The following is a 24,464-nucleotide window of genomic DNA, read 5'->3' on the forward strand; positions in this document are numbered from 1 at the left end:
AAAAATCAGAGGGCATTCAAAAAATTGAACATTTTTGCTTATTTGCAGCAAAAAGACTGGGTGCGACAGAGGCAAGCAGGAGGTCATATGATCAAGCTACTAGGGCAGTGTTTTTCAAACAGGGTACCCCGGAACTCAAGGGTTACGTGAGCATCCCTAAAAGGTTCCGCCCAATTTTCAGGTCTCTCTCCCTCTGTGTTTCTCTCACTCACCAGCGTAGGATTTAGCTTTCCACATTTTGCCTGGGAGGAATCGCCAGTAAATGGGACACATCCCCGGACAGTCTGAACACATTCATCCTTCACCGCTTTACAACTTCCCAAACTCTGCACCAACTTTCAAACTTCCCAACCTCAACTTTCAGGGCTCTAGCTCAGCTCAGCTCCGTTGACATGACTGCAACTTCCAGTGAAACCCTTAAAGGGAGCTGCTGTTAACTGACACAAAAACCCATTAAAAAAAAAGACACAAATGTAACAAATAAAACCCAAAGTAATCAGGGAGCGAAACACATTTAATGAAAAGCAATCGGTTAAAGTATTTGCATTTCCATTCATTCATTCAATAGTGTTTTACTTTGTCTTCTTTCTTGCTTTATATGGTGGGAAGGGGGGAGGGGGGTTGGGATTCCACAGAATTTCACAATACATTATAGGAAAACACCCGATCACAGTTAGTGACCTTAATAATAATGTAAAAGATGATGAACAAAATCACAATTTATTTTTAGCTCTACTTTAAAGAGTGACACTGATGGCGACACTTCTGCCTAAACTGCCACTAAGAGTGGTCCAAATGAGAAAGGTACCTTTGTATGAATTTTGGGAAGGCTCTCCTGTAAGCAAACCCTGCTCGTCGGACTCGAATATTTTCTTTCAGTCCCAGATATTCAACTTGATGCTTCGCTCTGAAAGATTTGGAAATAAAAACTGAGATCAGAAATCGTATCATTACCTCATTCAAAGAAGGACCTTTTTTCTTTCATCAGATGGGTGACTGACACATCTGGATATTCCATAAAAAGTTCAAACTGAATTACTGACAAATCCGCAGGAAGAGTGTATCTGTTGAGCTCCTCATTGAAACACCGTCAATGCCTCTCCTTACCCAAGCCCAGATAACCTAGCAAGCTGATAAATGGTGAGGGCCAAGGACACCCAAATGTATATGGGTGATCCAATGGGGGTTACTTGGTTAAAACTATGCAGTGTACCAGCATAGAGCACTGGTAAACATGCACTGTTTGTCCAGGTAAAACCATCCTTCCTGACAGGATATTGCTTTTCAGGTTAACCTGCAACCAAGTGAGAAGGACTTTAACCTCCAGTGACAGGTCCTTCATTGGTTAGTCAATCATCAACATCTTCCTGGAGTACTGCGAACCTTGTTAGCCTAGGTACCAGACTACAGAGTGTGTCACAGCAGATTGATTTAGTCTCAATCTTTCATCAGCAGGCGTACATTTGCAGAAATCTTGGTCTTGCTCTTCAGGAGACTAATCACTAGTTGGTCATTGGACAAGTGACAGACATGGATTTGAGACCTCACTTGTTGCTCAGCGACAATGAGCTGCTCCTTCTGAGTGATGTGGTTAGTAGCAAGCTCACTGTAAAGCATACAACTGCATTGCCGCCACCCTCCTGACCACAGCATAGGCACATTAATCATGTGTGAATAAGTAGTAACTGCTCGTCTATCTACAAATCAAACCAGAAGTTGCACCATAAGCTGCACCCAATTTGTCAATTCCAAAAGAAGCCCACACTCCTTAGCATACACCTAAACTCAACTCTACTTGGATGAAGGGACCGACAGTATTGAAACCAAATTTGCTGATGATACGTAGATGGGTAGAGGAAAATAAGTGGTGAGAAGGATATAAAGAGTCTGCAAAGGGATATAGATAGGTGAAGTGAGTGGGCAAAAATTTGGCAGATGGATTATAATGTGGGAAAATGTGACATTGTCCACTTTGGCAGGAAGAGAAGAAAAGCAGTGTATTATCTAAATGGAGAGAGACTGGAGAATGTTGTGGCAGAGCGGGATCTGGGTGTCCTTGTCTAAGAAGCACATAAAGCCAGCATGCAGGCACAGCAATAAAATAGGATGGCAAATGGAATGTTGACTTTTATTGTAAGGAGGATGGAATATAAAAATAGGGTAATCTTGCTACAACTGTACAGAGCATTGGTGAGACCACACCTGGAATACTGTATTCTTTTGGTCACCTTACTTAAGGAGGGACATACTTGCACTGGAAGCAGTCAGAGAAGGTTCACTAGGCTGAGGAGTTTGTCTTATGAGGAAAAGTTGAGCTGGTTGGGCCTATACTCATTGAGTGTAGAAGAATGAAAGGTGATCTTACTGAAACGTATAAGATTCTGAGGGGATTTGACAGGGTAGATGCTGAGAGGATGTTTCCCCGCCCTGGGGGAATCTAGAACTAGGGGGCATAGTTTCAAAATAAAGGGTCGCCCATTTAAGATGGGGATGAAGAGGAATTTCTTCTCTCAGAAGGTTGTTAGTGTATGGAATTCTCTTCCCCAGTGAGCAGGAGGGTCTTTGAATATAGTCAAGGTTCAGTTAGACAGATTTTTGATTTACCAGGGAGTCAAGGGTTATGGGGGCTGGCACAAAAGTGGAGTTAAGGCCAAAATCAGATCAAACATGATCTTATTGAATAGCAGGGCAGGCCTACTCCTGCTCCTATTTCTTATGTTCTTAAAATAGGTTTAAATTGGCATACACGAGCAGAAATAACTGGGGCCCAAGGAAATGCTATTGTATTTTCTTTGAGTCTTAAAATGTAAAGATTACACCATTACCACCACCGAGACTCAACCGTCATTCATTCACAATCGGCACAACACTTTTATGAATCCACAACCAGCGGAGCTTTTCAATTATTAATGTAACTTAAACTTTGTCATAAAAATATATTTTTATGCTCAGAAGATGTAATTAAAAGACCAGAACAATGACTTTACTGTCGTGCCTGAAAATCTGCCAATAATGTTGAGTTCGCTGAGCAAGCACAATGGGAGGATATTCATATTTGTGAGTTTGGGTGGGTGGTTGCTGGGGACATTGGCCAGTTTTGTGGGCTTGCTTCATATGGATCGGTTTGTGGACCGATGTAAAAGACCAAAGAGACTTGGGCATATTGTAGTTATGTGGGTAACTTGCTTGCGCCCAAAGGTCTGCGACATTTTAAACCACGTAATTAGTTTGTGCCCAACTCCCATGTGCCTTTGAGCACAAAAGTGGAGGAAACTACAGACCATGAGCTTTGATCTATGGAAGAAATTTTAAATGTGAGAAACTGGAGTTTCAGAGACATATGCATAACACTCTTAAAAATGACAAGAGCTAATTTTCCTCTTTTACTTGTCATTTGATTACTTGTATTCACTTTGTTGAAAATAACATATAATTGATAAGCTGAAGATTACTGTAACCAAATATCACAAATATAGCAATGCTGAACAGAAATTGGAGCCTAGTCCTGTGGGTTTGAGTTTTGAAATAATGCATTTGCAGAAATTTTCTTTGTAGCTGCCAGCCCAAGAAATGACAATAAGCAGCCAGTGAAATGATGGGATTTGACTTCAGTGTAATTTTTTTTATTTGTTCTTGGGATATGAGCCTCTCTAGCTAGGCCAACATTTATTGTCCATCCTTAATTGCCCTTGAGAAGGTGGTGAGCTGCCATCTTGAACCGCTACAGTCCATGAGGTGTAGGCACAGGAAGGGAGTTCCAGGAATTTGACCCAGCTGTTGATTAGTTTTGGGGAAGATGCAATATTTTTTCACGGACACATTCAAGGATGCCATTTTGTAATTGAATTACTGTACAACAGTTCATTTGTTCAATGAAGCTGCTGCTAGTGTGATTTTGAACAGTTTTTTAAACGTTTATTCCCAGCAGCATGTGGGACATTTATCCCATCCCTTGTTGCCCTGATTTTACAACTGTGTGCCTTGCTAGCTTGTTTCAGGGGATATGACGAATCAACCCAGTAGCAAGGACTGGAGATACATTAGCCCAAATGATGTCTTTTGCAGCAAAATGCAAAACTCCCCTGCAAATACCCACTTCTGTTGCCAACCAGTTTCACACATGGGGGTGTCTTACAACACTGCAAAGCCTTGCATTGAACAAAAGAACATTTTAAAATGGCTACAAGACCAGGAAGTTGTTCCCAATGACTGGCCAAATAAAACCAATAAAAACTTACCTGCTTTCCTCCCAGTCTTTGGGTCTCTTTGTCTCATTCGGTTTTATGCAGCGAATGTAGTGTGGAGTACACTTCATTAACCTGCTTACCAGGTCATTTGCTTGTTTCTAAATCAGAGGAAAGATACAAATGTGTTAACAAATTTGAAGAATACCCATGATTATTAGATCTGGGATTTCACAATGAAAGGGAAACCAATTTCTTCCAATTAAGGATACAATAATGATTCTTTTCTACATGCAGTTTCTGATACTCCCATGCTGAAGCCAGTCATGACACAAAGCTCTCAACTTCATACAGGTGCTTGCATTACAGATTAATCTTTGCAGAGCCTGGGGAAAGCCAGAACCACAGAACCAGTTTACTGCTCTAGGAGCAAATGAAGACTGTACACATCTGATTAAAGTAGATGTAATTTTAGTGAGCACATCATGTGAATGTACAGGTTTACTCAGAGCACTTTGTTGTACAACAGTTATGCGATGAAAATGAACTATTTCTGTCTAAGATTTACCTCAAGGGCATTGGCTATTTTAATTAATTACATAAGGGGTTAAAAACCAGCTAAATTCACAGAATTAATGAGGGAAAGTTTAACACTGAGGCATTCATGGGTGAGGGGGAGGGGGTGAGGGCTTAATTTCAGTGAATATGTCACTGTGTCTGGAAATTCCAATGCATCAACTTCCAGGTTTAACTTGGGTATGTTCAGCTGTGTGTGTTGTTACGACCAGTCCCTGGGCGAGGTCCCCCAATATGTTAACTTCCTGAATGGGACCGCAATTTCGTTATGCTCTTGGGTGAGGAGGAATGAGCTGCTCCCCTTCTTTATTCAACCCCCTTGGCTGGTCACGACAAGATTAATTTAAAAGGGAAGCCTTTCCCTTTGGATACCATTTTCCAATCCAAATGTATTTATTTGTTTTAGGAGCCAATTAAACCAGGCGTTCTTGAGTCAAAGAAAGAATAAATTATTAGTCACTAAAAATCGGAGAAAAATAATAAAAATGCAACGCACATAGACACAGATCAGAAATGAGAAGTTAAGAGTCCAAATAAAAGTTAAAAAAGATATACGAATCAGTCTTTGGCTTGTCTGTGAGGCATAGATGGTGAAACGTTGCGGCCGTTAATTTGAATAATTCCAGTTGAGCTGACTTTGGCAGTTTTGGGGACACTTGTTTCTGCAGGGTAGCTGAAGAGGCTGTCCTATTTTTTTTTTGATTGTGGATTTTGCTGGGCCTTGCCTCCAGCAACAGAGAGAGAGAGAGAGAGAGCCTTCGCCTGCAACTGCAGGGGTGACTAGTTGGTCTTCTTCTTGCTGTCACACCCTCCACTGCTCTGCAGCTAGCTTTTTAACCCATTTTTACCTGCATATTCCCGTAAGGGAAAAAAACTGTCTTGCGTCCAGACTGTGTTTTCTTTCATCTCTGACAATTTTACACACCCTGACATATAAATCAACAGGAGATGGATTTTAGATGGCTGTTGAGATGTGGTGATCAGTCTTTGTCTTTGCAACCACACGGGATTAAGATTCAGTCTTTTGCATCTTTCCTATCTCCCTTTCAAATGTCTCTGCTTGAAGAAGGCCATGACACCTTTTCAGGTGCGACATTCCATGTTCTCTCAGGACAGGTCTGTCAGTATAATCCACACAGGAATTTTCCAGGAAGTGGTCACTTTACATTATCGGCCATCTTTTGCTCAGTATCCTTGTTTGTATTTCTTTAAAAACACACAACTTTTCCTTAAATGTTCAATATGCCCGTGAGTAATTTGTGGCTGTAATCGACTTTCCTTGACAGCATCTAACCCCTCCAATAAGTGGGGATAGGCAATTTGAATATTTAATCATTGAGTTGCAGTGATATTTTAACTGGCATTTAAATTAACACTGCATGCAAGGGTCCCCCAGGTTCCTGAAACACGGCATTGCAACCAAGGCAATAGGAGAACGGTAATTCATGGGGCTGATCATTTATCGCTGCTGTTGCATGGCTTCAATTCAGTGCTCACAGCTGCTTTCTGCTCTCCCAATGGGAGTTTGTTGAGAGTACTTGTGGTGAAAGGTTATCCCCAGATCAACAAGAAGTAGTTGTGAGCTGTAAGGGGTTTGATCCCATCAATGTTCAGCTGGTGTGCAACCATAAAAAAATGCAAACATGCCCCATTTTTCTGGAGAGCTACCATGACCCTGACATCCTGCAGCAGCATAAGTTTCCTGACCTCATCAGATCTGGAAGCAGACTTAGGGGGTGACAACTAGAAGACAAGGGATACTCTCTTCAATCTTGGCTGATGACACTCATAGGAAATGTAACCAATGAAATTCAAGAGCGGTACAAAGAATGCCATATCATAACCAGATGTGTCATTGAGTAAGCGATTTGCATGCTGAAGTTCTTTGAAGATGTGACAAGCAAAGTGGATAAAGTTCTTTGAAGATGTGACAAGCAAAGTGGATAATGGGGATTCTGTAGATGTAGTATATCTGGACTTCCAGAAGGTGTTTGATAAGGTGCCGCACAAAAGTTTAATACACAAGATAAGATCACATGGAGTTAAGGGTAATATATTAGCTTGGATAGAGGATTGGCTAACCAAAAGAAAGCAGAGAGTCAGGGTAAATGGGTCTTTTTCTGGATGGCAAGCTGTAACTAGTGGGGTGCCACAGGGTTCGGTCCTTGGGCCCCAACTAATTACAATCTATATTAATGACTTGGATTCAGGGGTAGAAGGTACTATAGCTAAATTTGCAGATGACACCAAACTAGGTGGGAAAGTAAGTTGCAATGAAGAAATAAGAAATTTACAAATGGATATGGACAGGTTAGGTGAATGGGCCAAAATTTGGCAGATGGGGTTTAATGTGGATTATCCATTTTGGATGAGGTTATCCATTTTGGTCGGAGGAATAAAAAGGTGACTTATTATTTAAATGGAGAGAAACTTCAGAATGCTTCAGTGCAGAGGGATCTGGGTGTCCTCGTGCATGAATCGCTGACAGCTAGTATGCAGGTACAGCAGGTAATAAGGAAGGCAAATGGAATTTTGGCATTTATTGCTAAAGGAAGAGAGTGTAAAAATAGGGAAGTGTTGTTGCAACTGTACAAGGCATTGGTGAGACCGCACCTGGAGTACTGTGCACAGTTTTGGTTCCTTTACTTGAGGAAGGATGTGGTTGCACTGGAGGCAGTTCAGAGGAGTTTCATTAGATTGAGATGCGGGGCTTGTCTTATGAGGAGAGATTGAGCAGTTTAGGCCTATACTCGCTAGAGTTTAGAAGGATGAGATGAGATCTAATTGAGGTATATAAGATGCTAAAGGGGATAGACAAAGTAGACGTGGAGCGGATGTTTTCCCTTCTGGGACATTCTAGAATGAGAGGCCATAGTTTTAGGATAAGGTGTGGTAGATTTAAATCAGAAATACAGAGGAATTACTTTTCTTAAAGGGTCTTGAATCTGTGGAATTCACTGCCTCAGAGTGCAGTGGATGCCAGGACGCTGAATACATTTAAGGAGGAAATAGACAGATTTTTAATTAGTATTGGGTTGAAAGGTTATGGGGAGACGGCGGGAAATTGGAGTTGAGGCCAAAATGAGATCAGTCATGATCGTAATGAATGGCGGGGCAGGCTCGAGGGGCTGAATTGCCGACTCCTGCTCCTAGTTCTTATGTTCTTATGTTCTTATGTGCTTCAGGTGCCTGGATAGATCTCGAGACACTTTTCAGTATTTGAAAACCAGGGTTTTCAGAATGATCGAGGTATCCTGTGCTCTACACAACACTGTGCAGCAGGAAGCAGAAGGCTCTCAGCACATATTGCCCACAGATGAATTTGAGCAGGAGGAGGAAGATGAAGCAGCATCAGCCACTCACATTGCCACCCAGGATACCAGGGTCCCCCATCCCATCCCACTGGCACAATGTGGCCCTATAACCAAACAGCCATCGATTGCACATACCCAAGTGGTGCCCATCAATTCATATTTTCCCATTTATCATCAAACAACTGAAAAGGCAGTTGCCAATGGTAACCAAGCATGGGTAACACAGGACATACATTTTATGTGAATGTACTGAACAACAGAAACACAACAAATAACATTTTCTCAAACAAGCATGTGCATACCCTTGGTGAACTACAAAGCTTTATTAATCTTTTCCCTATTGCCCGACATGGTGCAACAGAGGACGAGGTTAGCTGCCCAAATTAATGAATTTTAAAGTCTGTGAGGACCCCCGCCACAGACTGCTCCACCGGCATGTTTGCAGGGGCAAACTAAGCTACTGGGACATGAGGCAGCATATTGGGTACTAATTGGAAGTGGGCAATAGGTGAGAATTGGTGCAATTTGACTGAAGGTCACACTTCATTGTGTCCTTTTACCTTCATCCCTCTTATGGGTCAGCCATACTTCACTGCTAGCGCTCTGCTGGAAAGCAGCTTGGTGCAGATTAGTGTGGCTCTGTAAGACCAGAGCTAAGGTATCGGCCATCCTATTTAAAGTGTCAGACATGTTTGTATCCAGAGTTGGCATGGCTGTGATCAAGGCTTGCAGCTGATTGCTGTGGGTGATGTTCTATGGAGTTGGCCACACTGGCATCAGGAAAGGGGAAACCTACTCCTGAACTGGATCTTTGTGGGTAGTTTTCATCAAGGTTAGCGGTGAGTGCCATTGCCTCACCACTAATTGCACAATCTGGGCCTGATCCTTTTATGTGGCTCGATGTTAAATTTTGTTTGATAAATGCACCTGTGAAGTGCCTTGGACCATTAAAGGTCCTATACGTTGTTGCTCACTTGTAAACTGTGACTCGCCAGGTGAAAACTCTAAAATTCATTCTGTTCATGTTGTAATCAACAAGCGAAAAGCTTGTAATGTACTATTGTATCGTATTTTAGTTGTAAACAAGAGGAATGAAACACCAGGAGAGAGAATGGCTTCCAGTGCTTCAGAGTCAGGGATGCAGCGCTGCAGGATTTAGTGATGGAGATGGAAAAGAGAAACACCATTGTTCTAAAGGGGTGGCGGGGGTGTGGGAGGGGGAGGTGTGTGAAGTAGATGGGGGATGGGGGCGAGGAGGCCCTCAAGAGCCGCTCTCAGATAGGATTATTAGTGGGTGGCAAAGGTGGTTGATCCATGCGACTGGACCCTGAACCTGTGCCACAAGAAGTCTAATGACCTTACGTGGCTGATCAAGGTCAGTGAATGCATTTTTACATGACATCTCCTACCCACCGCAGCACTGTCCTCTTTATGCCACTCGATACACCACACCCCCGCCACTCACCCAGCAGCACCCTCTGGTACTCAGGAACTATGCCTAATATCCAGATATCCCATCTCACGTACCTACCAATGCTGCTAACCTAATACCCACCTGTTGCTGCCTCTGCCTACTTACAACTATTCAGCTTTGACAGGGGAATCACCCAAATACAGTGCTACACCATCACTGACATTCTTCCTTCTCTCTTGCAGGACAAGGTGGCACACAATAGAAAGGAGAATAGCAGAACTGATGGGGGTCAAGGTAGCCTGTCTCTCCTAAGCCCTATGGCGGAGATGGCTCTTGGCATCATAAGGCTGGCTATGACAAACCTGTGGCATCCAGTGTTGCTTATAACATTGAGAATGATGGTATATTCCTGCCTTCTGCTCCTTCTCAACTCCCAACTCACCCTCACCCTGCTCTCTGCAGATGGTGTGACCATGGACCTATTGCGATCCAACCCATCCCTTTCCTCAACCCAATCTTCCCTTTCTGCCTTTCTGATTTCAGAATTATCTTACTTTTTTATTCTTTCATAGGATGTGGGTGTCCTTGCAAGGCCAGCATTTGTTGCCCATCCCTAATTGCCTTTGAACTGAGTGGCTTGCTAGGTCATTTCAGAGGGTAGTTAAGAATCAACCACATTGCTGTGGATCTGGAGTCATATGTAGGCAAGACCAGGTAAGGATGGCAGATTCCCTTCCCTAAAGGGCATCACTGAACCAGATAGGTTTTTATGACAATTGATGACAATTTCATGGTCAGCCATCATCTCCACCAAGTTGGGCACCTGGCCCTTTAACTAATGTTAGTGCTTGGCTTCTCTTGCAACAGAATGCTTGATCTTTGATGAGTGAGGAGCAAATTCGTCCAATGGTCCTGCCACCTCAAATTTGGAAATTGGATGTCAGATCAGTGGCTGGGGCTGGGTGACATCATGAAAGCACCACTACAGCTGCTTCCAAAGCGTGTAGGCAATGCCCGGGTCAGTGCCCTTCTCAGCATGGTACATCATGCGGGCTGTGCCTGAAGTGGCTAATGGTGCAGAGAGCACTCCCTGGAGGGTGATTAGCTTCTGAGGTGCCATCTCCATCTAGGCTACAGATCTGAATATCGCGCCCAATATCTCTAATGTAGAAGAATGTCCCAAGGTGCCTTGCAAAGAGGAAGAAAAAACTACAGAGAGCTGGAGTAGCTGTACCACTAGGTGGCTGACTAAGACAGGGAAAGAATGAACTTTACATTTATATTGCATTTCTCACATCTATAGGACTTCCTAAAGTACTTCATAGCCAACGAAATACTTCTTAGGTGTAGATGGTGCTATAATATAGAGAAAAGCAACTCAGGGAGTAAAGAATATTAGCAGGGATGGCATCAGAATCTTCAGAAAATAATGTTGTTTCAGTGTCCAAGAGGAGCTGGAGTCGTTTAATCTACCTCTGTGCCAGTAGCAATGCTTAGCCTTGTCAAACTCTCTGCCAGGTCCAAATGCATATTAAACACGTGAAAAATGAAATAACTTTGACTGTACCTTAATCTTCATGCTTGCTGTAGTCGGCCTACCTTTCTTCTCATTTTGTAGATTTTCTGGAAACAGCATTTTAATGAACTGGCTGGAAAAAGAATCACCAACAGATCAGAACGGAAATACTTTCCCATTGTACCACAAGTTGAGATAAACCAGGCAAGTGTAATTACTGAAACCTTTCAATTGTTTTCATAGCAGAGTGACTGAGCCCAGATGTAGTTGGGGTGTGGGTCTCTGTATAGGCCAGAAAATAATCTTACTCTCTCTTCCAATGTTCTTTCTTTCTACTCTGAAGGCAGTGACTCATTGGGTTACAATTACAAAGATGTTGTAATCCTAAATCTAGCCCAAAATATCTGTTCAGTAACCTTTCATCAAGAACTGTAAATGTTTTAAAGCAAGTGCAGAGCCAGGAAAAGTTGGGGGAGGGATGAAAGAACAAAAAGGAAGGTCTGTGATTGGGTGGAAAGCAGGAGTGATTAAATTATCAAGGGATGATGGCACGAGGCAAAAGAGGTGCAAAAAGATGCATAAGTAAAGAAACAAAACTTGTGTCTAGAGGAGCTGTAAGTGGCAACAGCAGAATCATTACCTAACACTGCTGTCCAAAAAATGGGAGCAGTGGCTATATAAATGCAAGTTGTTATTGTCCTGGCCAATACTTATTTCTCAACCAACATCACTGAATCAGATTATCTGTGTATTATCACATTGCTCTTTGTGGGAACTTGCTGTGTACAGACTTATTGTTGCATTTCCTATGTAACAACAATGACTGCAATTCAAAAGCAATTCATTGGTTGTAAAGTGCTTGGGATGTCCTGGTATTGTGAAAGGTGTTCTATGAAAGTCTCTCTTTTATTTCCTGTAGCTACAGAAGCTCTGATTGCTGTTGCATTCGGGCTTTTCACTTCCCCTTCCTCCCCAGGGATGGTTACCTGGTCTCATGGTCACCATGTGACTCCAGAACAACAACAATGAGGTTGAGTCTTAACTGCACGCTGAAATGGCCTAGCAAGCCATTCAATTCAAAGGCAATTAAGGATGGGCAACAAATGCCAGCCTTGCCAGTGAAAACCGCATCTCATGAAAGAGTAAATGATTATGTGAGGAAACATTTCAGCACTCATTATTGGCACTGATTTGCTGAATCTCATAAGAACTCCCTATTATGTTGCTTTTATGTGTAAACATTCTTTGATGATGTTAAAGTATCTTCAGTGAAACAAAGAGTAAAACAAGATCACAATTTGAACTCATTTTAAGAACACTAAGGTAAGAGTTCCTTGGATCGTCTTGCCTATTGATAATGCAAATATTTGCGAGGTTTCATATTCCGAGAAGGGTCATCATCATGTCCTTTTGAAACATGTTTATGATATAGAAATATCAGAGAAAATATTCACAAATTATATCCATGCGTGGATGGATGGACACGCATGGATATAATTGACATTCATTGAGATAAGTGAATGAATGCTTTCCTTATTGTAGGACATTAGGGGCAGAATCATCCATGCCCGCTGGCATCAGGCATGTTCAGTGGCATGAACGGATAATATGGCAAGAATGCCAAAAATCAGAATCACGACATCGTGAAACCAGTTTGCAATTGTCCACTTAGCCCGGTTGCGATCCCACCATCGGACGTCAGGGACCTCATTGTAATACATCAGAGTATGATTATAAAGCTAGCTCGCTATACTCAACCCCCGCCCCCCACTCCCACCACACTCCGCAACCTCCCACTGGGTTGTCTGCCCATGTTGGATGAGGTGGCTTTGCGGCGAGGGGGGGGCACAAAGCCTGCCCAGAGGTTGAAGGTAGCGCACAAGCACGTACAGGGTTGGTGGGGTGGTGGGCAAGGGAAGCGGCCACCATTAGGGAAACCTTGTATAAAGTGACCATTCCTCTGCAGCTGAGACAGTTCAGGCGCAGCCACATTGATATGATTGGAGTCGTGTCTCGCACTTATCTGCACTCAGGCAATGCAGAGGAATCAAAATGTCACCAAGTGCTCCAGAGCTATTCACCGCACGGGCACAGATTACAAACTAATGAGCGTTTAAGTGGACTGCAGAAAAATTGGACAAGTGGGCACATTGTACAGTCTCCTTGCTAAAGGCCATGGAGCAGCCACTGGTAGAGGCGCTCACAGCCCCTTGCAATGTCATAATTCCAGTTTGGACCAGTCTTCCCCATGGTTCAAGCTAACAGTGCAGACTTGCAGTGCAGGTTAGGAGAATGCCTGCACCTGAGCTGAGAGCACAGCATGCAGTGCAGTGGGCAAAGCTGCCACCAATCGGTCAGGTGGAGTGGGGCAGAGAAAGGTGGGGTTTTTTTTGTAAATAGAAACCATAGAAAAGTTACAGCACAGAAGGAGGCCATTCAGCCCATCTTGTCCATGCCAGCCTGAAGACACCCAGGCGCCCTTTCTAACCACACCTTACTGTACCCGGCCCATAGCCCTGCAGCTTACAGCACTTAAGGTGCAGATCCAGGCATTTTTTAAAAGAGTTTAGAGTTTGTGCCTCTATCACCAACTTGGGCAGCGAATTCCTGACACCCACTACCCTCTGTGTAAAAAAGTTCTTCCTTATGTCCCCCCTACACCTTCTGCCACTTATCTTGAATCTATGTCCCCTGGTTCTAGAAATCCCCACCAAGGGAAACAAATTTATCCTGTCCACTCTATCTATTCCCCTCATAATTTTGTACACCTCAATCAAGTCACCTCTCAGCCTTCTTTGTTCTAAGGAAAATAAACCCAACCTATCCAACCTCTCCTCGTAGCTACACTTTTCTAACCCTGGCAACATTCTTGTAAACCTCCTCTGCACTCTCTCCAGAGCTATTACGTCCTTCCTGTAATGTGGTGACCAGAACTGCACACAATACTCCAGTTGTGGCCTCACCAGTGTTTTATACAATTCCAGCATTATATCCTTACTTTTATATTCTATGCCTCTGCCAGTGAAGGAGAGCATTCCATATGCCTTCTTTACAACCTTGTCTATTTGAACTGCTGCCTTCATGGACCTGTGTACTTGTACGCCAAGATCTCTCACTTCATCTACCCCTCTTAGTATATTCCCATTTATTGTGTAATCCCTGTAACTGTTTGACCTCCCTAAATGTATGACCTCACACTTCTCTATGTTAAAATCCATCTGTCACTTTACTGCCCACTCCACCAACCCATCAATATCGTTTTGGAGATTATGGCTATCCTCTACACTATCCACTACTCGGCCAATCTTTGTGTCATCTGCAAATTTCCCAATCGTGCCCCCCACGTTCACGTCCAAATCGCCCTGTCAAACCTGTCAGCCACCTTGGTCTCTATGGATCATTTCCATTTTGGGCACAACATGATCAGCTGAGCCACTGGGACAACATAAAGACAGTGACCTTCATCCAACCTCTAACTTCCAGCCACCAGTATGCTGTATTGTGAACTTGGACTGAAACCAACTGGATGGTCATCAGCAATGTTGTGTTGTCAGGTGCCACCATGTATTGCAAACTGCAGTTTGGTCATTACTGCCAGGAGTTGGTTGATGAGCTGGATTTGTCTGGTGCATTAGGAGCAGAGGGGATTGGGCTAGGTTATGCTGATCTGTGTCACTGTGGTTTTTTATGGTTAATATATAACACAAACAGCAAGGGTCCCAACACTGAGCCCTGTGGAACACCACAGTCAGAATTCCCTCTCTAAATGTTTTGTGAGAAATAACTGATTTCTTCTGCAAAATGTCCCCCTCCTAAATGCTCTGATACTCATGGTCCTGCAATCTTGGGCAACGATCTTATCTGCACTGGAGGTGGTTTTATTGCTTTCCTATGTTTCCTTTTGGCTGCAACGAACTAAGCCAATGGGTTTGGAATAAAGGCAATACTGAAAGGGGCCAGTGAGTTAGGAATTTTTGTAGCTCACAAGTGATAGATTTCAATGTGACCTCGACGGTGCATGCTTCTCACTTGTTATTGGAAGAGTTACTGCATTGTTCCCACAGAGCGTCATCCTCACTCAGGAGTAGACTGGTATGATAATGTTTATTTCAATGTGCAATCATTTCTGTGCTTGGGCAGCCATGCAGCGCACTATTCTCTGGCCATCCAAGTGGTGGCCAGCACTCTCCGGGATGCGTTAAGACTTAAGACTTCAGACTTAACCATGACAGGTTCTTAGTACATCCATGCTAACCCATGCGTCTCTCTCCTTCATCCTGCAGGAGGAGTAAATTAGGATCATGGAGCCTGGTGAACTAGCTGTATGCCTCGTGGCTTACAGAGAGCGAAGACGATGGAGAAGAGAGCGACAGAGGCGCTTGGCTGCGCAGAGGGAGGAAAGCACCCCCTGGCAGAAGGGGCAGCTGGGGCTCCCACGCATGCCGCTGAAGAGCCACAGTGAGCCATTGCTGGTTGGCGCCTAGCTAGACCTAGGGCCTATAGACGCTGCCTTTCATTCCTGCTGATGACTGAGAACCAATGTTGCCGAAGACTGCGCATGTCTAGGCAACAGGTTGGTCACATCTGCCAGCTACTGCAGGATTTGGCGCCACGGGGACATGGAGGGCATCCACTGCCAGTGGCTGTGAAAGGAAAGTGATAGCAGCACCATAAATGTATCCATGAGATCATGGATGCCACCTCTGAGGGCACACAAGTTTGTGCATTTCGCCCAGTACCAGGAGAGCCAGGATGCAAGAGCGATTGGATTTGCCCAGATCTCGGTTTTTCCACTGGTGCAGGGTGCAATCAACTGAACTCACGTGGCGCTCAGATCTCCATCGCAACAAGTGATCAACTAACCGCAAGGGCTTCCATTCGTTGAATGTGCAGCTGGTGTGCGACCACCACAAACACATCCTTCAGGTCTGCGCTCGGTGTCCAGGGAGTGTCCACGACTCTTATGTTCTCAGTTGGTCACAGTTCCCTGATGTCTTCCAGGGTCCACAGAGCTGTAGGGCTGGCTCCTCGGGGACCAGGGCTACCCACAGAGGCCGTGGCTGATGACACCCGTGTGGTGGCCTCAGACTGCAGCAGAGCGACACTATAACGAGGCTGATGCTGCAACTGACAACTTGGTGCAGCAGACCATCGGGATGCTGAAAGTGAGGTTCCAGTGTCTGGACCGGTCTGGTGGAGCCCTGCAATATAGTCCACAGAGGGTGTCAGGCATCGGCATTGCCTGTTGTGCCCTTTACAACCTAGCACTGCAAAGGGGTGAGGGGCTGGTTGAGGAGGAGTTGGAGGAGCTGGAGGTCTCTTCTGATAAGGAGGACATCGACCGTGATGAGGTCCTCGAAGGTGATGATGACAGTGATGAGGCCCTGGCACTGGTCAGATGGGGCAGGCACTCGGGAGGCCCTCATAGCTGCTAGATTTGTGGAGGATGATGACGACATGCAGTGAGGAGACACCATAGATCCTCACATTGCATCTGTGAACGTTTTTACTCCAATCTGGCCTATGGCAGCTCACATACCCTCTGTGAGAATGCTCCTGTCATGGAGACGCAGTGGAGGCCCTAATAGTCGCATGATCGCAGGAGGATGATGACAACATGAAGTGAGGACACTCCATAGATCTTCACATAGCCTCTGAGAATCTCTCACTCCTGTCTGGCTGAGGGCAGCTCGCTCATGCTTTGTGATCAGGGTCATTTCATAGAAACACAGCCATGAAACTTTAAAAGCATCTGATCCTTTGTCCACCTTCAGCACCTGAGCCCTTCAGGAGCACAGCATCACTGGGTCACAGATGCTGAAGAGATGGGGGCCAGCCCCACCTTAAAGGTGTTGAGAGCACACAGAGAGAATAACGGAACTCTGTGATGCCTGCCCACAACATTCTGGCAGCAATGACAAGCACCATCGAGGTGCAGGAATCAGTAATGTTTCCTGAGAGTGTGAGGCTGGACCATCACTTCGGTCAGAAGGCTGCACAAAGCACAGGGAAGAGGCCCTGGACTGAGACACCTGCCTTTATCTTGTGTAGAAACGTTTCACATCTGAGTGACACGAACACTGCTCATCAGAACAAGGAGTCATAGGCAGGGAAACATTCTAGGAGTATATTGACAATAGTGAACATTATGTACAAGTGATTAACGCCTGTGCCCAGGCTGTGTAACTACATCTTCTTAACCTCCCTAACCCTGCCTCTACATCTTGGTGCTCCCTGGACATCTACAGCAGAGGTGGAGGCAGCCTGCTGACTGCTACGCCCTGTCTGTGATGACCTTGGTGGGCGTCCTCTGGAGGGCTGAGGCCTGGAGGGCCGTTGCCTGCTTTCAGGGTCCTGCTGTGTGGCAGTGGCACCCGCCTCAGCCTGTGGAACTGGAGCTGCTGGGGTTACAGGAAGAGGGGCTTCAGATGGGCCAGACACTGCCAGAGCCACCTGGGTGGATGGCCCTGGAGTGTGCACCCGCTGAGCCTCCTCCCTATGGGTGCCCAATGGCCCCTGGCTGACTCCTTGAGGAGAAGGGGTAGCTGGAGTGAGATTGAGCTGCCCCGCACCCCTCTCGCATACACAGTTAGAGGCCAACTATGGCATCAGCGATGGAGTTCAGCCTGTGCAGCAGTGCAGGAGTAATGTCCTAGTCCAGGGTCTCCATGGCGGCTGCCATCTTACCAGTGTTGACCTCGGTGCGTTGGCATGCCAGCGCTATCACCTCAACCTGAAGGCAGATGGACTCCTCCGTCATGCCTTGCAATCTGAGGAGTGCAGCGGACTGATGTTCCCGAGCTTGCCTTTGCAGCTCCAGCAACTGTGACACGAACGAGTCCAGAGGCTCATCATCTGACTCGGACTCAGCAAATTTCTGGCCTCAGCAGCTCCTCCGAGTGCTAGACACCTGGGAAGTCCCTGCCTCCACCTGCTGTGGATCAGGCAGTGCAATGTGCTCACCAGATTGTGACTTCAAGGCTATTCTAAAGCTAGGTCCCACCGAGCTGTGTGTCTGCGCTGGTGGAGGGTGTGGGTGAGCGCTGTGACGCGACATCATGGAGGGTGTCTTCAGATTCCTCTTCCGAGTTTCTTCGGAGCTTGATTGCAGGCCGTGTGTCATGGACTCCCTCGGCTGTTTGGCAGATGTGCCTGCGGAAGCAAGGAGAGATAATTAGTACATGGCAGTGGCTGTGAAAGAGGACACATCACTCACAGCATGGTTGTCTGATGGATGTTGCACTGCTGGATCTTCACTTGGTTGAGCACTGCCGACCTCACTGTCAGCACAGGAATGGCCCAGATCCTCACCGGCCAGCTGGGTGGCTCTGTTTTCAAAGTCCATGAGGACCTTGATTTCACTCATTCCTCCACCGGTCTATGACCTCTCCTTCTTGTGTGCCAGCTTGTCCTGCATGAATAGAGATAGAGAGAGTGTAAGCAGGCACCTGCCAGGTCAGATGATAAGTATGCCTGGCATGTGTGGGTGGTGCGTGGTCCCATGGATGGGATGAGGACAATGAAGGTTTGTGAGACAGAGTGAATGGTGATGTCCCCTGAACTGGCAGTGAGTGAGATCCCTGTGGATGTGTGATTTATGAGTGTGTGAGTTGAGAGTGATGAGAAGAATGACTTACCCTGGCAGAACGGAGGACATGATTCATCCTCTTGTGGCACTGGGTGGTTGCCCTCTATTGCAGGGCATTGGCACTGACCACCACTGCTTCTGCCTCCCAAGCTGGATTAGTTAGGTTGCTGCCCATCCTGTAGCCAGAGTGGGGGTAGAGAACATCATGGTGATGCTCCACTGCATCCAAAAGGAGCTCGAGGGATGCGTCATTGAACCTGGGGGCTGCCGTCCTTTTGCCATTTGGGGCCATGTCTTCTGTGCAGCAGTTGTGGGCTGGAAGCACTGGGGTGTGTGTGCGTGGCTGCACTTTAAATATGGCGCCCGGTGTGATGAAGCGGCGAGGTGATGGCATGGTGGGTGAATGAGAGCCTGCCGCCATGGAGATGGCATGTTTCCCAGGAATGCATAATTACTGCAGCAGGTTTGGGACGATACGGAGAGAAAACCCGCCACTGCGGCCGGCGGGTAAAACACCATTTTCCGCCCTAGGTGCCCTACTTCTCCAGTTGTCAGCTGAAGGCAGTCCTTGGTGATTATTTCCCTACAGGGTGGGCTGAGGAGGCAGGCCTCTCGTATACCTCAGCCAGAATAGGGATTGAATCCCGTGCTGATGGCTTTAATATAGTCATTTAGCCCACTGAGCTAACTGCTGCACCCACCTCCTGCAGCCCCCCCGACCCGCCAGGTTAGGTGCTAACACATTTAAGATTAGAAACCCGAACACCTCCACATAACCAGTGGAACGTGGAATATCTGCAAATGTAGAAAGTGTTCATCCACCTCTATCTTCAACAGTACTTTCTCGTTTATTTTTTTTATTTTTTAATGGTTTCAATGTTTTATTATAGACTGGTATTAAGTTTTAGAAAAAGAATCCTAGGATTTTTCCTCCTGTGTTTTCGCTTGGCCTCTTCATGGTCCATGATGCCAGCTGAGGTCGCTCGTTTATAGCGAACAGACCAATTACGTTTTTATATTGCCACACGTTTATCTGTTCCAGTTTCAGAGCACAGCTGCACAAGTCATTGATATCTAATGAGGGAAACTAAATATCTAATTTGAAAGCCACAGAGTTTTCAACAGTTGATTGAAATGAGGACTATATTTAGCATGAGATGAAAAGTCAATAACCTACTATTCACTGGTTTGCATTAGCTCTATCAAATCGGAGAAGAGGACGTCTCTGTTGCGCTCACAAAATCCATTTACATCATAGGATACCTGCAGTGAAACATTTCAAACAAAACTCAAATGTAGAGATACTATATGAAATTATTGATCCCTCTTTCTCCCAATGCCCTTTGTTTCTTACTCTGAACCTCAGGCTTCAGGTGCAATTCTCCTACGTTTTTGAAAAGGGGGTTCCTCTGTCCCTTGACTTTGAAGAGGAAGAACTGCATAATGAGGAGGGGCAACTCTGGAAGCACAGGCTCACATCACATACATCTTCTGCTCGGATCCCTGCATTTGAGTCAGGCTCACATCTCAAAGTCCCCAATAGACAATGGAGATAACTTTAATCCTCAAAAACAGGTGAGAAGTACAAATGTTAAAAGTTTCAAACACAATGCCAACACACCTTGAACCCACTCACTTCCATTTTTAATGGAGGGGGGATGAGAGGTGTGTGCCCATTCTGTTCTCAGGAGGTCAGAAGGTCTGGATCCATAAGGCAAGTGTCCTTACAGCACTGTTTGTGGGTCAGGAAGAACAGGTGTGATTTCAGGCTTCCTAACCATAGCTCCTGCCCTCTCTCCCACCTCATCTTCAACCACACCTCAGTAAATATTAGGGCCGATGTATCAGAAGGCTGTAATTCTCTTGGGATATGGTAGAGGCATTTCCCACCTGCTTTCACTTGACCTGGGCTCTATCTCCACTATAATCATGGCACTGTTAAATTAATGTCTATGCAACAGGTTACTCCCCACGTGCAATAGGAGTCATATGCAACATAAGCTGTGTGGCTGTCCCATCAATTTAGAAAGCAGTTGACAGATTCATTGTTCACATGAACTGCACAACTGCAAAAAAAGGTGGTTAAGATCAATGTGGGCCCCTTAAAAATTGGTAAAGGACTATTCCTAAATGGAAACTGAATGCCAACTTTGCTATTTTTTATATTTGTTCATGGGATGTAGGCATCACTGGCCAGGCCAGCATTTATTGCCCATTTAAGAGTCAACCACATGGCTGTGGGTCTGGAATCACATTTAGGCCAGACCAGAAAGGGACAGCAGATTTCCTTCCCTAAAGTTAGGGAGCCAGATGGGATTTTACAACAATGGTTTTGTTGGCCATCTTTAGACTTTTAATTCCTGATTTTTATTGGATTCAAATTTCACCATTTGCTATGGTGAGATTTGAACCCAGGTCCCCAGAGCATTAACCTGGGTCTCTGGAATAATAGTCCAGTAACAACACCACTATGCCATTACCTCCCCTTAATACCATTTACAATAGGGGAAAAGGATAACATGCCAGGCAACCCAAGCAAATTAACACTGAATCAGGGATTCTAAGATGCACCAAAATTAACAGAAGCAAATTGACAATAATGAAGGAAATAACTGCACTAAAGAGTGTCAAACTCCCAGGTCCAGATGGTTTTCATCCGAGTGTTTTAAAGGAAGCAGAGAACGTTTCAGATGCCTTAACTATGATCTTTGAAAATTCTCTTAGTTCTGCAACTGTTTCTTTAGATTTGGAAATTGTATATGACTCCGCTATTTAAGATAAGTGAGAGAGGGAAACCATGGAATTACAGACCAGTTAATCTAACATCTGTCATCAGGAAAATTCTAGAGTTAACAATGAAGTAACTGAACATCTTGAATATTCTCAGTTGATCAGAGAGAGAGAGACAGCATGGATTTATAAATGGTAGGTTATGCCTGGTGAACCTCATTGAAGTTATTGAAGAGGCGACTGAAACAGTCGACAAGGGAATGTCTATTGATATTCTTTAAATTGACTTCCAGAAGGCATTCAATAAAGTCCCTCAGAAGAGACTTTTAGCTAAAGTTGAAGCTCTTGGAATTGAGGTAAATTATTGATCTGGTTAAGAGATTGGCTGAATAGCAGAGACAGAGGGCAGGATTTTTTGGATGGTGGGGTTTCCTGCCCTGCTACCCGAAGAGTTGGTGGGGAACACATCCCCACCAATCACAACAGTCCCACAGCCATTTAACACTCGGGGACCTCCACCCTCACTTATGGTAGTCCCGCCTCAATGAGCAGCCAGCCAATCAGATTGGCTAGCAGCTCTCTAGTCCCAGCAGGGGTAGTGGCAGCAGTGGCCAGGACTGGGACTACAAGCAGTCCCCAGATCTAAGCCCTAAAGTCCAGGACCACATAACTGCAGGGAGTGCCATGGCAGGAGGGGAGTTGAGGCCGGGGTGGAGGTGAGGGGGGATGGGGGGTGGTGGAGGTCGGTGTGGAGGGTATTGGAGGGAGGTGGAGAGTGGGGGTCCTGATGGAGAAGCCAAGGGGTAAGGGAGCACCCACTGAGGCGGCGGCGGGGGGTGGGGGTGGGGGGGGGGGGGCGCCAGACATTTGGGGAGGGTGCCTGGTTGGCCCCAAAAAGTGGTTTCCCCCTCATTTTTGCCCGAGGCTCAAGCAGGGTGACCTGCCTGCCATCCCCTGCCCCTGAACTTCCACCAACCTTCAAATTGAAGCTGGGCAGTAAATGGCCAATGGCCACTTAAGAGCCTCAATTTGGGCAAAGGCGGATGGGCTGGTCCAGGTCTTGTCTGCCCTGCTTAAACTTGCGAACAAGTTGGAGGTGGGTGGGAGGGCAGCAGGAAGGCCACCCAGAGAACTTTATGGGTCCCCCACTTGCAAACCCGCCAGCAGGGGACCATGAAATTCTGTCCAGAGAGTAGGGATAATTTGCAGGTACCCTAACTGGCAGGATGTGACTATTGGTTTCTCACATAGATTTGTGTTGGTGTCTAAACTGTTCATGATTTGTCAATAATTTAGATGACAGAGTACAGAAACACATCTCCAAGTTTGCCAATTACATAAACATAGGCGGCATTGTAACATGGAAGCAAAAAATAACAGAGCGACATTAACAAATTAATTAAATGTGCAAAACTGTGGTGAATGGATTTCAAATAGGTAAGTGTAAGGTCATCAACTTTCAACCTAAAATATAGATTAGAGTATTTTCCAAATGGTGAAAAATAAGAAGCAGTGGAAGTTTAAAGAAGCTACGGGCTTCAGGTACATAGATCATTACAATGTCATGGGCAGGTACAAAAAATAATCAAAAAGAGTAATGGGCTGCTAGCCTTTATGTAGAGGAACTAGAATACCATTGGGAGAAATCATGCTACTGTTAGTTAGACCGAATCTGAAGTACTTTGTACAGTTCTGATCACCAAACCTTAGGAAAGATATATTGGCTTTGAAGGGACTGCAGCGTACTTACTGGAGTAATGCCTGAATTCCAAGGGTTTTATTATGAGGATGGATTACACAAATTAGGGTTGTATTCCCTGGAATTTAGAAGGGTAAGAGATGATTTGATTGAAGTTTTCAAGGCATTAAGGGGAGCTGATAGTTTAGATGAAGAGAAACCATTTTCACTGTTTGTGGAATCGAGGACTAGGGGACATAGCCTAAAAATTAGAGACAGTCCTTTCAGGGGTAAAGTTCGGGAACGCTTCTACACACAAATGTTGGTATAAGTTCAGAACCCCCTTCCTCAAACTGCTGGGTCAATGGTAAATTTTAAATCTGAGATTGATGGATTTTCTATTAACCAGAAGTATTACGGGATATGGCACAATGGCAGGTATGTGGACATAGGTCACAGATCGGCCGTGTGTTCATTGAATAGTGTAGCATACTTGAGGGGCTAAATGACCTACTCCTGCTCCTATGGTCCTATCAACCAGTTGAAATCTCTATGTTCCTAACTCTTCAGCCTGCTTTCCAATGATCTTGCTTTTAGCTATTTTGTTTTCTGGCCTTTCCCACAAAAGACATTTCATTAAAGCTGTTGGCTTGTGTTACTTGCTTTCTTGTTTATCAGTACTGTTGAATTGAGTTTGATCTGCTAGTACACAAATGGACCTCTCTCAACTTTTCTGCTGCAGGATCTGAAGTTCTGGCTACTCACTAGCTGGTACTGACTTGAGGGTCAAGGAACGGGACTTCTGCTGCTGGAGCGATGACCGCTAAAGGTCCTGAACCCAAAGTTGTTGATATGGATGCGTTACTCATTGAGTCAAAGCCAATTTGTTTTTGTTTTGCCAATGTTTTGTTTACCAATTTATATTGTTTTATCTCATCAAAATATCGCCAGCACATTGCTTTTGGCTAACCTGTATCTATTACTTCTTTTGCCTATGCTTCCCATTGGAATGCTTCTCCTTTTCACCTGACTCCAACTTTTTGAAGGTAGTTCTACAGACACTTTAAAGCCAGCTGCTACCTCACTGAAGTGAGCATTCTTCATTTGTGAGCCTTTGCAGCCTATGTCATGCTGGAGGCAACGTAACTCTGCTTGATCCTATTCTCTCTCAATTTCCACACATTCCTTTCTGAGTGTGGCAACATTAGGGGCAACATTAGAGGCTGATTGAGAGGTTTAATTTAGCAGAGACCAGAGGTCAAAAAGTCCAGTTCAATATTTCTCAATGTGACATTACCTGTGTTTACTGACTAAAGTATTAGAAGAGCTCCTTTTTGATTTGGTTTTAGATCTTCTACTTGTTTGTCTTGGGTTTCATGACATTTACTTATCTTTATAGCTACTTTGTTGTTTCTTTTGTTCATCTTTTACACAGAGCTTCCTTTTAGCTGTAAACTGGAGGAA

At 45.0% G+C, this 24,464-nt stretch overlaps 1 protein-coding gene and 1 long non-coding RNA gene across 3 annotated transcripts in view; one reads left to right on the plus strand and one right to left on the minus strand.

Moving 5' to 3' along the window:
- LOC144688856 (uncharacterized) overlaps nt 1-4,241 on the plus strand; it is a 72,465-nt gene extending 68,224 nt beyond the window's left edge. For both annotated transcript variants that reach the window (XR_013578494.1, XR_013578495.1), the window contains exon 4: nt 3,989-4,241. This is a non-coding gene — a long non-coding RNA (uncharacterized LOC144688856). The remainder of the gene's footprint in view (nt 1-3,988) is intronic.
- myo1f (myosin IF) overlaps nt 1-24,464 on the minus strand; it is a 173,812-nt gene that overhangs the window by 34,577 nt on the left and 114,771 nt on the right. Inside the window, exons 15-18 of the mRNA XM_078555845.1 lie at nt 19,770-19,855; nt 11,056-11,137; nt 4,239-4,345; nt 809-907 (exon numbers count right to left, since the gene is read on the minus strand). Coding sequence (XP_078411971.1) covers nt 809-907; nt 4,239-4,345; nt 11,056-11,137; nt 19,770-19,855 — 374 coding nt within the window. The remainder of the gene's footprint in view (nt 1-808; nt 908-4,238; nt 4,346-11,055; nt 11,138-19,769; nt 19,856-24,464) is intronic.

This window comes from Cetorhinus maximus, chromosome 13 (assembly GCF_964194155.1).
Source record: "Cetorhinus maximus chromosome 13, sCetMax3.hap1.1, whole genome shotgun sequence".
Lineage (NCBI taxonomy): Eukaryota > Metazoa > Chordata > Chondrichthyes > Lamniformes > Cetorhinidae > Cetorhinus > Cetorhinus maximus.